Below are 14,888 nucleotides of genomic sequence, written 5' to 3' on the forward strand. Positions count from 1 at the left end.
ACGGGCTAGTCAGATGGGCTGATCAGTGGCAAATGAAATTTAATCCAGATAAGTGTGAGGTGATGCACTTGGGTAGGACAAACAAGGCTCAGGAATACACAATGAATGGTAGGACCCTGGGAAGTACCGAGGATCAGAGACACCGTTGGTGTACATGTACACCGGTCCCTTAAGGTAGCAGGGCAGGTAGATAAGATGGTTAAGAAGGCATATGGGATACTTGCCTTTATTAGCCAAGGCACAGAATATAAGAGCATGGAGGTTATGCTGGAAGTGTATAAAGCACTGGTTAGGCCACAGCTAGAGTATTGTGTGCCATTCTGGAATCCGCATTATAGGAAGGATGTGATTGCACTAGAGAGAGTGCAGAGTGCAGAGATTTACCAGGGTGTTGCCTGGGCTGGAGAGTTTTAGTTATGAGGAGAGATTGGATAGACCAGAGTTATTTTCCTTGGAGCATAGGAAATTGAGGGAGGACATGATTGAGGTGTATAAAATTATGAGAGGCATAGATAGGGTAGACAGGAAGGAACTTTTCCCCTTGGTGGAGGGATCGATAACCAGGGGGCATAGATTTAAAGTAAGGGGCAGGAGGTTTAGAGGGGATGTGAGGAAGAACTTTTTCACTCAGAGGGTGGTGGGAATCTGGAACTCACTGCCTGAAAGGGTAGTAGAGGCAGAAACCCTCATAACATTTAAAAAGTATTTGGATATGCACTTGGAATGCCATGGCATACAAGGCTATGGGCCTAGTGCTGGAAAATGGGATTAGGATAGTTAGGTACTTGTTTGACTGGCGCAGACTCGATGGGCCGAAGGGCGTTTTTCTGTGCTGTAGACCTCTATGACTCTTTGACTATGACTCCTTTCTTAATTGCCTTTGATAATGTCCAGGTAAACGTACACGTTCCCTAATTCCTTCCCCATAATCCCACCCCCATACACATTGACCTGCCCACCCTCCTCCTGCCTACCCCCTGAGTCCCCACTAATGACCCTTGCTGCCCCTTCACACAACACTGACCCTCCCAACCTACCAGCTCCCTCTGTGCCCTGGAACCCTGACCATTCCCTCGTATCATACTTAACCTGAGTTCGCTCCCCACCTCTCATTCTTCAAAACTCTAGAGAATACAGGCCCAGTTTGCCCAATCTCTCTTCATAGGACAGTTTCACCATCCTGGGAACAAGTCTGATGAACCTCTGTTGCACTCCCTCTATGACAATAATACCCTTCCTGAAGTAAGGGGACCAGAACAGCACATAATACTACAAGTGCAGTCCAATCAACGTTCTATACAACTGAATCAAGATGTTGCTAATCCTGTACTCAAATCCTTTTGTGATTAAAAACTAACATCCATTAGCCTTCCTAATTGCTTGCCGCACCTGCATGTTAATCTTCAAGGACACCCAGGTCCCTTTGTACATCTACACTTTCTAATATCTCACTATTTAAGAAATACTCCACACATCTGTTCCTTCTACCAAAGTAGATAACCTCACATTTTTCCACATTATATTCCATCTGCCAGGTTCTTGTCCACTCACTAAGTCTGTCCAAATCCCCCTGAAGCCTTTGCATCTCCCTCACAACACACATTCCCACCTAGCTTTGTGCCATTCGCGAACTTGGAAATATTACATTTGGTCCCCACATCCAAATCATTGACATATATTGTGAACATCTGGGGCCCAAATGCTGATCCTTGTGGTACCCCACTAGTCACAATGTCAGAATGACTCGTTTATTCCTAGTCTCTTTTTTCTGCCTGTTAACCAATCCTTAATCCATGTCAGTATATTACCTCCCATCCCATGTGCTTTAATTTTGCTGTGGGGGACTTTATTGACACTACGTCCACTGACTCCCCTTTATCAATTCTGTTAATAACATCCTCAAAAAACTCCAAACATGATTTCCCATTCAAAGATCGATGTTGATTCTGTCCAATCAGATCATTATTATCTAATTGTCCATTTATCACATCCTTTATAACAGATTCCAGCATTTTCCCTACTACTGATGTCAGGCTAACAGGTCTGTAGTTCCCCATTTTCTCTCTCCCTTCCTTCTTAAATAATTAGGTGACATTTACTACCTTCTAATTCGCAGGAACTGTTCCGGAATCTATAGAATTTTGGAAGATGATCACCAATGCATCCATTATCTCCATAGTTACCTTTTTCAACACTTTGGGATATAGAATATTAGGTCCCGGGGACTTATCAACCTTCAGTCCCATTAACTTCTCCAATACAACCTTCTTACTAATACTTCAATTCCTCATTCTCCCTAGTCCCTTGGATCTCTAATTCTGGGAGATTTCTTGTATCTTCCTCAGTGAAGACAGACACAAAGTAATTATTTAGCTTCTCTGCCATTTCTCTATTCACCATTATAATTTCTCCTGATTCTGCAATGGACCCACATTTGTCTTAGCCAATTGTTTCATTTTTACCAACATCGGTGCAGATTGACTGAAGGGCATCCCGGCTGAAAAATTGGTATGACCAAAATAAGGGTGCAACACATACCAGTTTCTGTCCCATTATCTGGTAACTTCTCATTGTGGAGCCTCGCTGTGTGCAGATTGATTGCCATATTTCTGTCTATCATCATAGTTACAATGCATTGGTTGTGAAACATCCTGCGGTCATCAAAACTATTAAATAAATGCAAAAATCATTCCTCAAAGCATCTGGAACAAGTCAATTGTCAAACCTCTTCAAGCATCTGGATTGAATCAGAATTATGGCACTGTTCCTATAAAAATCAGGATCAAACCTCCAATTGTGACACAGCCCTTTTAAAAGATCAATACTGGGCTCCAATTGTGGTGCTGTTCCCTTTAAGGATTTGGAGAGAACCTGAATTGTGACATTGCTCCTTTGTGCAAACCTCACTTCTGATCTTGCTTCTTTAATGAGCTGGACCGAGTCTGAATCATGAAACTGCTCCGTTAAGGATCTGGACGAGTGTGAATTGCAGCACTGCTCTGAAACTTTTAGCTATCTCAAACCATTCCATTTACAGCACTGCTGCTGAGGTCTCTAATAGATGTTATGATTAAGTCGGGATCCCAAAATCAATACCTAGGGGATTCTGGTCACAGCTGCCTAATTAGACTATAACAAATTGGTAAACACCCCATTTTTCATTAGCTTTAATATCACCATGCTTACCATCTTATGTTTACACTTTCTACCAAAGAAAGAGTGTGACAAATGGCAAAGTGCTGTCGCTGGTATATATCGATGCCTCTCACTACCTTTATTAAAAGAAAATGAGTGCTCCAAATTGAAGAGAGCAAGCCATTTATATAAAAAATAGAATTTTATTATTCTAAAGTGCAACAAATATTTACTTCTTTCCCAACCTTACAGAAACAGCTTCTATAAAAAGACGACTACAATCAAGAACAATGTGATATAAATAGTATAAAACTGTACATTTATATTTACAGTATTTACACTAATCACATGATTATGACATGGCAATCTTATTGCTTTTTTTTTTGCACACTGACATTTTGGAATTCACATGAGACAGTATTGCTGGGTTATAATTCAAAAGGATTAAAACTGAAACAGATTCACTTAAAAGTTCTTAGCAATAACTCCAACTGGTTCACTAATGCATCACTGTACACGGTAAAACCCATCTAAGATGATCACTTCACAAACTAATATCAGTGGTCTTCGATTTTATGAATGTATGTTACCAAGGGGATGGGGGGGGAGGGGGGGTGGTGGTGCGCAGAAATAAGAGGTAAGCCTCATTTGCTGGCTGCACATACAAAGCAATCATGGGCAGACTTCCATGATTTTCCATTATGTGATGCAGAAGCTCATCCACAGCTTTGTAAACCTGGTCCACTGGTTTCACCACAAACTGTTCATGCATTACTAGGACTTGCATCACATGAACCTAGACACTATGGCATTAGCATACACATACTCAGATTGGTATAATGTTCTTTTGTCCAATAGCTCTATAGTAATTTAGGTCAGGCAATTGACATGACCAAATGTATCCCTTCCCTTTCGTCTTAGAATTCAAATTCTGTCGGATAATTTTTCAAGTACTGCTTCAATATTAAACTGCAATTTATATTCCTATATTCCAAAAATGCAACACTGCACTATGCATGACTACAGAATGGAGGAATTCGAAAAAAACTCAAGATTGGGAAGACTTTTCACAATTTGGGTGAAACTTGAAAGCCCAAGTTTGTTTTTAGCAAGACTTGATATTCACACAAGGATAATGATCATAACAAGTTATTACGGATATAAGAGCTGGTATATATTTTCCTTTCCTTGTAAACTGAGAAAAAATATTCTAATCACTGCAGATATCATTTGAAATCTAGAAGATGCTTATACAGGGCTCTTACAGCTAGTCAATAATTAGAGTCACTGCTTTTATGCAGCATAGTCACCAATCATTCTCCTGTAATACATTGACAGAAAAATGTCATTGTCAGAGGGGCAATCGTAGTGACAGGAACAGGTCTTGATAAACATCATCTTCCTCTTGATAAGGTCTCCCTCTGGACATTTGAACTCCACATGTAGGGTGGTGGTAGAGTGGGGGGTGCAGCACCTCCCATCGGTGCAGACTCCGCAGAACTTGGGCCGATAGGATCTCATGCTGGTACAGCCAGAAAACTCAAATTTCATGGACTTAGATGGCCTTGGAGTGCGGACACACTTCTTGCCTTTCTGCGAAAGGAGGAGAAAAGAAAAAAAGTTAGAATTACCTGAAAAACTCTGAGCATCACTTCAGACAACCTTTGGACCAAGTTCAATGCAAGTGAAATTTCAAAGCTCAAATCTGCTTTTTGATTTATTTGAAGATAACAATTGCTACTCCCATTTCATGAGATATATATCATTCCCCTTTCTTGGCTGAAAGTGCTGACTCCTGTTGGGGAACGAGTTGAACAACTGTCTCCACCTCCACCCCCTCCTCTCCCCGTACCTCATTTCTGGCTCCATTTGTCACCTTCCCTCCACCTGGGAGCATGGGGGTCAAATGTCATGTCCCAGCTGCAGCACTGGCTGAGACTGGCTGATTCAGCATGGCCTGGGAACCAAACCTGGCATCTTCCTGATTTGTCTGGCTTGCCAGCACAGCAGGTGGCACATTTTACTGAGTTACAAGGGGGTTAGGGCTCCACTGTACCTCATACTTTCCAGAGGGGATGGTATTTGGCTTTAAAGCACTCTTTGCAAACTAGAAAAAGTGTAGTTTAAAATGAATGCAGGGGATAAGTCATATCCAAGCCACAGATATTCTCCTCCTGAGCCTCAAGACTAACTGTTCACTGTTATTCCAGCACAGGGGTTAATTTATCAGCCAAAGATATTAGTCACGATATTGGAGCACAGGGAATGCCAATCGGCCATGATTTCACCGAATGGGCTAACAGGCTAGATGGGCTAAATGGTCTACTCCTGTTCCTCGGGTCCTGTATTCACAGGACAGGAAAGGACCTGGGACCTTCCAAGTCTGTATGACAGTGCCATATTAGGCAGTAATTTTGAGAGCGAGGGGGAAACCAAAATAAGTCATAAATCTCTATTGATATTGCATTAGTATTTAGACATATCACTGGTTTCTATGAAATCTGTGAATAATTAAAAATCTCTGGCAAAAGCAGAGGATATTGCTCCATTACAGCAAGTTAGGATGGATTGTTACAAACTGGAATGATTTGTTTTTGAGGGGTTTAATACCTTGATGCTTTTCTCGAGACGGGCATCACAGGGCCGGATCATGCACAGTCTGCTCTGCTTCTCCAGGCGACATTTCCTGTTGTCGTTAGTCACCCTGGTGGAAAGTCCCATTCCACATGACTTTGAGCAGGCACTCCAGTCCGTGGTTTGGACAATACAGTTGTCACGGACCTGACTTGAATCAGGCCCAAATATGGCTTCTTGTCTGTAAACTGAAAATTATAAAGAAAAAGCATTAAAGAAAACTCGCTGGACTGATATCATATTGGACACTCAGCATGTTAATAGATCATCTTGGAAAAGTCTAAATGTCTCAATTCAAGATCTACAAGTTAATTTATTTCCTGGCATTAGTCACTGTTATTAGCTAACTGTCTGATTATCTTCACTAATGCATCATTGGTAATGAACATTCCAGTGGGTGGTTTGCTAGCCGATGTTGCTCCAATCTTTTACCATTTCTGCTGAGTGCGTTCAGTATATACCTGTGGCCCCATGAATATCTGAGGAACTACATTTCCATGACAATAGTGGTTAAGTGAAGGTGCTTCGTTGATTAATGATAGTTTGCGCTTTTTCCAAAGTCCAGCAAAGGATTAACTCTTACCTGCCATGGCAGCATTGAAGACAGAGTGACCGCGAGACTGGTCACAAACCCACTCCTCACAGCATTTTCCAGGGATCTTAACTCGTCTGGGTGTGGGACAATCTGGGCTTGGCAGACGCACATCATCTGAACAGAAAGGGACACAGCCAATTGCGCCGTCCATGCAGGTGCACTGGTATTTGCAGCTGGGCTGGAATGTCTCCCCGCTCCTGTAGATCATTCCCCCCAGGTCACAGGTAGCTCCCTCCCGAGCTGAGAGACAGCAAAGCCAAGAATTAAAAGGATGAACTCTAAAATACAACATTTCTGATGAAAAAGATCATTGAACTGAAATATTAACTGTTTCCCTCCCAGAGACACTGCCCAGCTTGTGTTTCCAGCATTTTCAGTTTTTATTACATTTAATCCTTGCACACTTGAATCCCAACTCAATATCTGTATTTCTTTTACATCTTCGGGGAAGGCTTGCAAGATGTGAAACGTTAGCCCTCTCTCAACAGAATCTGTCCCAAACCTGAAATTTTTGGATCTTGACACTGCTGACAGCCATGGGCTCATATCCACATAATACACAACCCAAGTTAACACTTCAGTGCGGTACTGAACAGGAGCTACACTGCCAGAGGCACTGTTTTTCAGGTCAGAGGTTAAACTAAGGTGGGCAAGAAAGATCCCACGGCACTATTTTGGAGGAGCAGGGAAGTTCCCCTCTCCCCCACCCCGTGCCCTCGCCAACATTTATTCCTCCGCCAACAATTAATTTGGTTACAAAAGGCAAAAAGCTGGAGGTGCTAGAAATCAGAAGCAAAAAGAGAAAATGCTCAGCAGGTTCTGTGGAGAGAGACAAGAGTTAACGTTTCAGTTCCTCTCTCTCTCTGCAGGTGCTGCCAGACCTGCTGAGTATTTCCAGCATTTGCTGTTATAATTCATTTGGTTATCTCTACATTAGTGCATGGGAGCTTGTTATGTGCAAAGTGGCTGCTGTTCCGACACTACAAACATGAGTAACTCAGGGACTGAGAGAGAGTATAAAAGAGGCCCCATATAAAGTACAAACCATTTCTTTCTAATGGGAGGAAGCAATAAATTCTACTGATCCTTTAGTCACGCTGTCAGGTTCAGGTGTGGCTTACCCAAGCAGATGCCAGTTTGCTTGTCGGTGTGAGTGGGCAGGTTGCAGTATAACCCCTTGTGCTGGTCGCAGGGCTGTTTCGAGTTACACACATCGCCCAGTTGCCTGGCACAGACTTTACAGCAGCCGCAGCCGTCAGTCAGCAGGCTCACCCCGGCAGGGCAGCGAGGGGAACCGTGGGGACAACGGCAGGGGAACACACACTCCTCGGCCCCAACTGCAGCCTGAATAGGAAAACAAAACAAACACATCACACACACAGTTAAAAGTAGGTTCATGCAAACTGAGGGGGTCGAAACCACAACTTGCAGAGCTTTTCATATCGATTCAAACGGACAGGAATGTTCAATGGAAGCAGAAATGGGAAAGGTTTGCACAGAATTCTAAACGAAATCACATTCAGAGCCTTCCCGCCCCTTTGTACACTTAATGATAATCGTGCATTCCTTACACAAGTTTGCATTCATTTAGCAAAACTGGTCTATTTCAAAACATTCGCTTTTACAATGAGTGAAAAGGTGGTTTCTTTAACCCGCAATTAAACTGCACCATTCGCGCAGTCGATAGGAGCCACTTGGCCTTTATTTTTTGACCATAGGTAAATAGGTAAAGCCTCCAAAACAAAAACAGAATTACCTGGAAACAAAAACAGAGACAGAAGGGAGGTAAAGCCTCACCCCATGCAAACCAGTGATAAGTGAACGCCGGTAAAAATTGGATCAGTATAATCCCAATGTAATGCAACGTGAAATCTACCTTCAAACCCGCGCGGTGATATCAAAGGATCTGTGCGGAGGGGGGAGGATAGTGGTCAACATCGCCCCTGACATAACGCCCAAACTAATAAGGTGGTTCCCCCCATGGCCGATCAGCCGGTTACTGAACGTGCCCCCCCCACCCCGGCCACACGGGGGCTGCGCTTATAGTGGAGGTCTCCTGTGCAGTATGAGAAGTGGACATACCCAAGACAGGACGAGAACCAGCGCCAAACAGCGGGCGACCGTCGATTCAGCTTCAGACATGTTTTTGCCGGTGCCAATTTTTTCTTTTTTTTCACTCCAGATAACCGAACAGTTCTGATTTCCTCAGCACTGACCGACCGACCGACCGAACTAACGTTCAGCTGAACTCCTCCAGCCTCTGTTGAGAGTCAGGAGCCGGAGGTGGGGAAACCGCGTCTCTTTAAATAGCCGCAGAGAGGGCGGGTCAGCCGCCTGAATAACATTCCTGAGCGGCCAGATGTCTACAACATTCTTCTCGAATGCTTCCAATTCCTGATTTCCAAAGTGGTTTCAGATCGACCCGCCAACAGATCCGACCTGAAAATAATTACCTGAAATATTTTAACGGAATGAACCCACTTCAACAGAATGTTAGAGAGAAAAAAACAAACAAACTTCGGTTTTCAAAGTCAATGACATTTTCGGTCAAAGAAAAGCTCTGATGTGGTGGAAGCAGGATCTGCAATAGTTCTGAAAAAGGGAAATTTATAAATATTTGTAAAAGGATGATTTAAAAGGTATGGGGCTAAGAGGATAACTATCAGGGAGCTAGTACTGGTGGGATGGGCAGAATGGCTTCCTCCTTTGCTGTGCGATTCTATGAATCTACGATTGTATAATGGTTTGCTGTCCAAATATATGAACTGAATTTAATACTTCTTAACCAGTCTGAGATTCTCCTATGCTTAGACTCTTACAGTTATATATAGACAGTGAACAAAAAACAATTGTCATGTATACTGTGCTAAAAGATGAATATAATAACTCAGAGGGTTACCTGTTTAAATGTATGTCGTTTGACATTCATTGTTTTGCACCTAAGTAGCTCTAAAGATCTCCACTGATGTGAGATCTGCTAATATGATTTTAATTAACGGGTGCAAATAAGTGTCAGTGGTGGTTCAGTTGGTAGCACTCTCGTCACCACTGGGTTTCCAGGTTTATGATCCAATCCAGAGCTTGAGCACGAAAGTCTATGCTGACACTTTAGTGCAGTACTGAGGGATGCTGCATTGCCAGAGGTGCTGCCTTTCGGGTGAGATGTTAAACTATGGCCCCATCTGCCTCTCAGGTGACTATAGAAGATCCTATGGTGTTATTTTGAAGAAGAGTAGGGAAGTTACCCCCTGGTTACCCAATATTTATCCCTCAATCAACATCAGGAAAAAAAATAGATTATCTGGTCATTATCACATTGCTGTTTGTGGGAACTTGCTGTGCACAAAATTGGTGGCAGCATTTCCTACATTACAACAGTGACCACACTTCAAAAGTACTTCAGCTAAGCGCTATGTACATGCAAGTCTTTTCTTTTTATATTTAAGAGCCGTTGATGGTTGATGAACTGAAGATTTTCTTCATCTTCTTCCTAATTGGGGAGGCTTTAGGACCACACAATATGTGAAATTGTGTGGGGCCCTGTGTCCATCAGGGAATGGCCCCAATGCCAACCAAGGCCCTGAGCTAATCAGGAATCCTCCAAGCCAATCAGGGGCCACAGTGGATCCGGTAATCTTTCCAGTAGTCCCAACTTAATTGAAATGAGGATCCTCTCAAGATTCCCTATGGTGGATCTCCACTGGGCTTTGACTGTACATACCCCATTTCTATTAGCCTTGCTTAAATCTGATATTAGTTTAAGCGACTTTTAAAATAATTCTGCTTGATGTTTGCTTTTAAAAAAATATAATTCCTCTAGTCTTAGTGTTAGATGTTGAGGGCTGGGAGGAGGCTCATGTGGAGTATAAACACCAGCAAGGACCTTTTGGGGTGAATGGCCTGTTTCTGTCCTGTAAATTCTACATAGTTCCATGCATGTCTTAAGCAGCTTAACCCTATTCCTGTAGCTGTTCTATAGTCCTGTAACCTGCAGTGACTTTGATTGCTTTAGGGCACATTACATGTTGATTGAACACCAATGTTCTTCTCTCCCTTTCTCCTCTCCTCAATGGTTGCCTGTTTGGCTACGTTGGTTGATTCAGCCTCCAGTGCCTCATCCAAAATATTAGTTATTCACATGGGAGCCTGGACTGTAAATACCAATTACCTATTTGACTGCATGTGGCATCACAGCTGAACTTGGTTCTGCCCCCACCACATGGGCACACATTTTTTTTCTTCAGTATAAGCAACAGGGCGATGACTGGGAGTAGGAACCTAGGCTGATGTTGCTTTTGCCAGAACAGAGGCAAATAGGTCAATTATAAACCCCTGTTCCCTTAAAGTCAGTTGAGATCAGCTAACTCATCTCGTTCCTTTCTGGTCTATACAGCTCACCCATTCATTACCTTAACCAGCTTGGCTATGAAGGGAGTTTAGATATATTTATTTAATTTGGTTATCTGCCTTACAATTCTATAATCTTGAAAAGCAAGAGAGAAGATAATTACAGGAAGGGGGTGGGGGTATTTGGGTTGTGCTTATTCATTTGCAGACACCAGAGCTGATTAGGAGGTTGTTATATTCTATTTGAGCAAAGGAAAGAATTATATTTGTTCTACCACACGCCAGTGGGCGCAGGAACAACAGAATAATTGCAAGGACACAAGAGCTATTGTAAACCAGCGCCAGTTAGTCTTCAGGCCCCCTTTTGTTTTGGAAAACACAGATTAAAGCGATAGACAATATTCTGAAGGAAATTACCACTTGAGTCATTTAGTGCGGCTCTATTGAATTTAGTGATTAGCATTATGTTCCGATTGATGAAACTATATTTGGAGCGCCAGTTTGTTTTTACAGATTTGTTTTGTTTAAATATTGCTGTCTTTGGGAGAAGCCAGAGGCAGTGCTGTTAGGGGAATCTAATTTTCTTACCACATTCTGAACATTCCACATAGCTCTGTGGTTTTGAGCATTTTCCCAGTGGTTGCTTCCTTGTGGACAGAAGTCAGATCACGGTTCCCTGAGCTCAGTATAGTACACACAACATGGGAAATCTTGATATTTACAAAGAAGCCATTTTCTGCAAAGGCTCAATAATATTTACTTGGAGTTTACCCTTTTCATTTCAAAAATATTAGCTCATATTTTCCTTCTCATATGTTGCTTTAAGAAGTACCACTAGAGGGTGGAAGGATAATGGATTTGCAACAGGTCACTGCTGCACTGTATAGCAACAGTTTGTCTAAATAGGACAGCTCAGGTATTCTCCTACATTTTATAAAACTACTTAGGACTTCATAAAACTCTATGTGCATCCATGTTTTTTCTAAAGATTAACTTCTAGGGCCCAATTTCAACTCATTCAAAACCCACCCACTTACACAGTTAAGATCGGGCCCATTGCCTCAGGCTAGTGGCCTCAGTATCAGGAGCTGAAATCCAGTCAGGGTTCCTGATCCCTGTCCAGTGAATCTTCCTATGTGGATGTTGGGTGGGGGAAAGACTGGGCTCGGCTGTGATCTCCTGCTGATGATTGCACAATGTTCAGCACCATTCGTGACTCCTCAGATACTGAAGCAGTCCATGTCCAAATGCAGCACGACCTGGACAATATCCAGGCTTGGGCTGACAAGTGGCAAGTAACGTTCACGCCACACAAGTGCCAGGCAATGACCATCTCAAACAAGAGAGAATCCAATCATCGCCCCTTGATATTCAATGGCATTGCCATCGCTGAATCCACCACTATCAACATCCTGGGGGTTATCATTGACCAGGAACTGAACTGGACTAGCCTTATAAATACTGTGACCACAAGAGCAGGTCAGAGGCTGGGAATCCTGTGGTGAGTAGCTCACCTCCTGACTCCCCAAAGCCTGTCCACCATCTAAAAGGCACAAGTCAGGAGTGTGATGAAATACTCCCTACTTGCCTGGATGAGTGCAGCTCCCACAACACTCAAGAAGCTTGACACCATCCAGGACAAAGCAGCCCACTTGATTGATACCACATCCACAAACATTCACTCCCTCCACCACCGATGCACAGTAGCAGCAGTGTGTACCATCTACAAGAGGCACTGCAGGAACTTACATACCCTCCTTTGACAGCATCTTCCAAATCCACGACCATTACCATCTACAAGGGCAAGGGCAGCAGATAGATGGGAGCACCACCACCTGGAAGTTCCCCTCCAAATCACTCACCATTCTGACTTGGAAATATATCGCCATTCCTTCACTGTCGCTGGGTCAAAATCCTGGAACTCCCATCCTAACAGCACTGTGGGTGCACCGACACCACATGGACTGCAGCGGTTCAAGAAGGCAGCTCACCACCACCTTCTGAAGGGCAACTAGGGATGGGCAATAAATGCTGGCCTAGCCAGCAACACTCACAACCCATGAACGATTAAAAAACGTTACTATCTAATTTGAGCTCATCCAAAACTCTGCTGCCCATACCCTAAATGGCACTAAGTCCCATTCACACGTCACCCCTGAGTTCACTGACCTACGTTGGCCCTCGATCCGGCAAAACCCCAATTTAAAAGCTCTTATCCTTGTGTTCAAATCCTTCCATGGCCTTGCCCCTCCATAACTCTGTAACATTCTCCAACCCTACAATGCTCTGAAATCTCTCCAGTCTTCCAATTCTAGTCACACACACCCCTGATTACCTTTGCTCCACCATTGGTGATTGTGTCTTCAGCTGCCTGTGTCCTAAAATTCCCTCCCTAAACCTCTCTGCCTCTCTCTGTCTCTCTCCTCTTATTGAGCTGCTCTTTAAAACTTACCTCTTTGACCAAGCTTTTGGGTCACCAGTCCCAATAGCGCTTTATATGACAGTGTTAAATTTTGTTTGATGATCGCTTCTTTGGAATGTTTACTAGAGTAAAGGCACTATATAAATACAAATTGTTGTCGTTACATTTGAAAAATGTTTATTGGGGGTGCTCCCCAAGGTTTCACAGCATGAATCAGTGCCTTCAAGGGGAGTGGAAAAGTGACCCAAGTTGATCGATTTCTTTATTATTTGGAAAAAAATGCAGATATTACAATAACTAACAGACGATTTATTCCCCCAGGTGTTCTTTACTGTTGACATACATGTGATAAAGTACTAAGATTCTTTTGTCAGGAATTTGTGGGATCAGGCCCCACTCCAGAGACTTGTGCACATAATCCAGGCTGACACTTCAGTGCAGTACTGAGGGAATACTGCACAGCCGGAGGTGCTGTCTTTTGGGTGCATTGTTAAACCAGCATTCCCAGGTGGACATAAAAGATCCAGTGGCGCTATCTTGAAGAGGAGTGGGGGAGTTCTCCCCAAGGTCCTGGCCACTATTTATCCTTCAGCCAACATCACTAAGACAGATTATCTGTCTGTTATGTCATTGCTGTTTGTTGGGCCTTCATGTGTGTAAATTGGCTGCTGCATTTCCTACATTATAAAAGTGACTACAATTCACAGAATACTTCATTCAATGCAAAGCGCTTGGAGGAATCCAGAGATCAGGCAAGATGTTATATAAATGATCGTCTTCCTTTAAAATTGTCGAGGAAAAGGTGGAGGCCATTCAGCCCATTGTGCTTGTGCTGGCTCTTTGAAAGAACTATCCAGTTAGCTCCACTCCCCTGTTCTTTCCCCACAGCCAGGCAAATTGTTCCTTTTTGGATATATGGCCAATCACCTTTTGAAAGTTACCATTGAGTCCTGATCATAACAACTTGCTGCAAAGATTCTTCTCAGCTCTGGCTCTTTTGCCATTTATCTTAGATCTGAGGCTTCCCACCCTTGGAAAAAGTTTCTCATCCTTTAGGCTATCAAAGCCCCTTCATAATTTTGAATGCGGCTGTTAGCTCTCAGCCTTCTCTGCTCTGAGGAGAACAATCCCAGCTTGTCCAGCTCTCCACATGATAACAAATGTCATGAGTCACCCTCAAATCTGTCTGATTGCTTGACCCCGAGTTAGAACAAGGGGAGGTGGGGCCCAGCTAAGTTTAGGGAATGCAAACAGAACAGATTTTAGTTCCCATGATCCTTATAACGTTTTTCCAGGGTAAAGCTGAGGGACTGAGTCACTCGCCTGGCTCGAGTGTGCAATGTGGAGTGTCCGCTGCGGAGCAGCCAACATGAAGCTTCTGAATTGCGACATCCAACAGGGATGTCTGATGTGGCATTTTTTGATGCAGCCACTCCGATCGGTGGAGGCTGTTGAAAGCCTCCCAGGTGCAGGCGTGAAGAAGGTGCAGCCGTCACCAATGCTGAAAGCGCTAGGCCGGGAGGTGAGGTCAAAACGCCGAGGCGCAGGAATAGTGGGCGGAATTTAATGCCCCCCCCCACCCACCCACCCACAAGGTGAATTTGGTCGCGGGGGGCATTTATTTGGGTGGGAAGGTGGCCGGCAGGTACACTGCCGCCTTCCCGCTTCTGCCCCTATCCCGTCTGAGGCAGGGAGGCCCATGGACGGCCTTCCCACCCCATTGACAATTGAGGCTCTTAAGTGGGCAATTAAAGC

The 14,888-nt window shown here is 43.6% G+C and overlaps 1 protein-coding gene across 1 annotated transcript; it reads right to left on the reverse strand.

Annotated features, from left to right (window-relative positions):
- Positions 1–3,318: 3,318 nt before the first annotated feature.
- Positions 3,319–8,643, reverse strand: LOC144696102 (CCN family member 2-like). The gene is made up of 5 exons (XM_078567380.1): positions 8,447–8,643; positions 7,486–7,708; positions 6,353–6,604; positions 5,746–5,957; positions 3,319–4,728 (listed from the first exon to the last, which is right to left on the reverse strand). The coding sequence occupies exons 1-5, from the start codon at positions 8,504–8,506 to the stop codon at positions 4,429–4,431; spliced, it is 1,047 nt and encodes a 348-aa protein (XP_078423506.1). The 5' UTR covers positions 8,507–8,643; the 3' UTR covers positions 3,319–4,428.
- Between the last annotated feature and the right edge of the window lie 6,245 nt (positions 8,644–14,888).

Source organism: Cetorhinus maximus, chromosome 21 (genome assembly GCF_964194155.1).
Source record: "Cetorhinus maximus chromosome 21, sCetMax3.hap1.1, whole genome shotgun sequence".
Lineage (NCBI taxonomy): Eukaryota > Metazoa > Chordata > Chondrichthyes > Lamniformes > Cetorhinidae > Cetorhinus > Cetorhinus maximus.

What these genes read in the sequence shown, in the direction of transcription:
- LOC144696102 (XM_078567380.1), bottom strand. Translation starts at nt 8,506, where the DNA reads ATGTCTGAAGCTGAATCGACGGTCGCCCGCTGTTTGGCGCTGGTTCTC. An exon ending in GCAAACTGGCATCTGCTTGG is followed by an intron (nt 6,605 to 7,485) that starts GTAAGCCACACC and finishes GCTGTCTCTCAG; the next exon opens with CTCGGGAGGGAGCTACCTGT. An exon ending in CTTCAATGCTGCCATGGCAG is followed by an intron (nt 5,958 to 6,352) that starts GTAAGAGTTAAT and finishes TATAATTTTCAG; the next exon opens with TTTACAGACAAGAAGCCATA.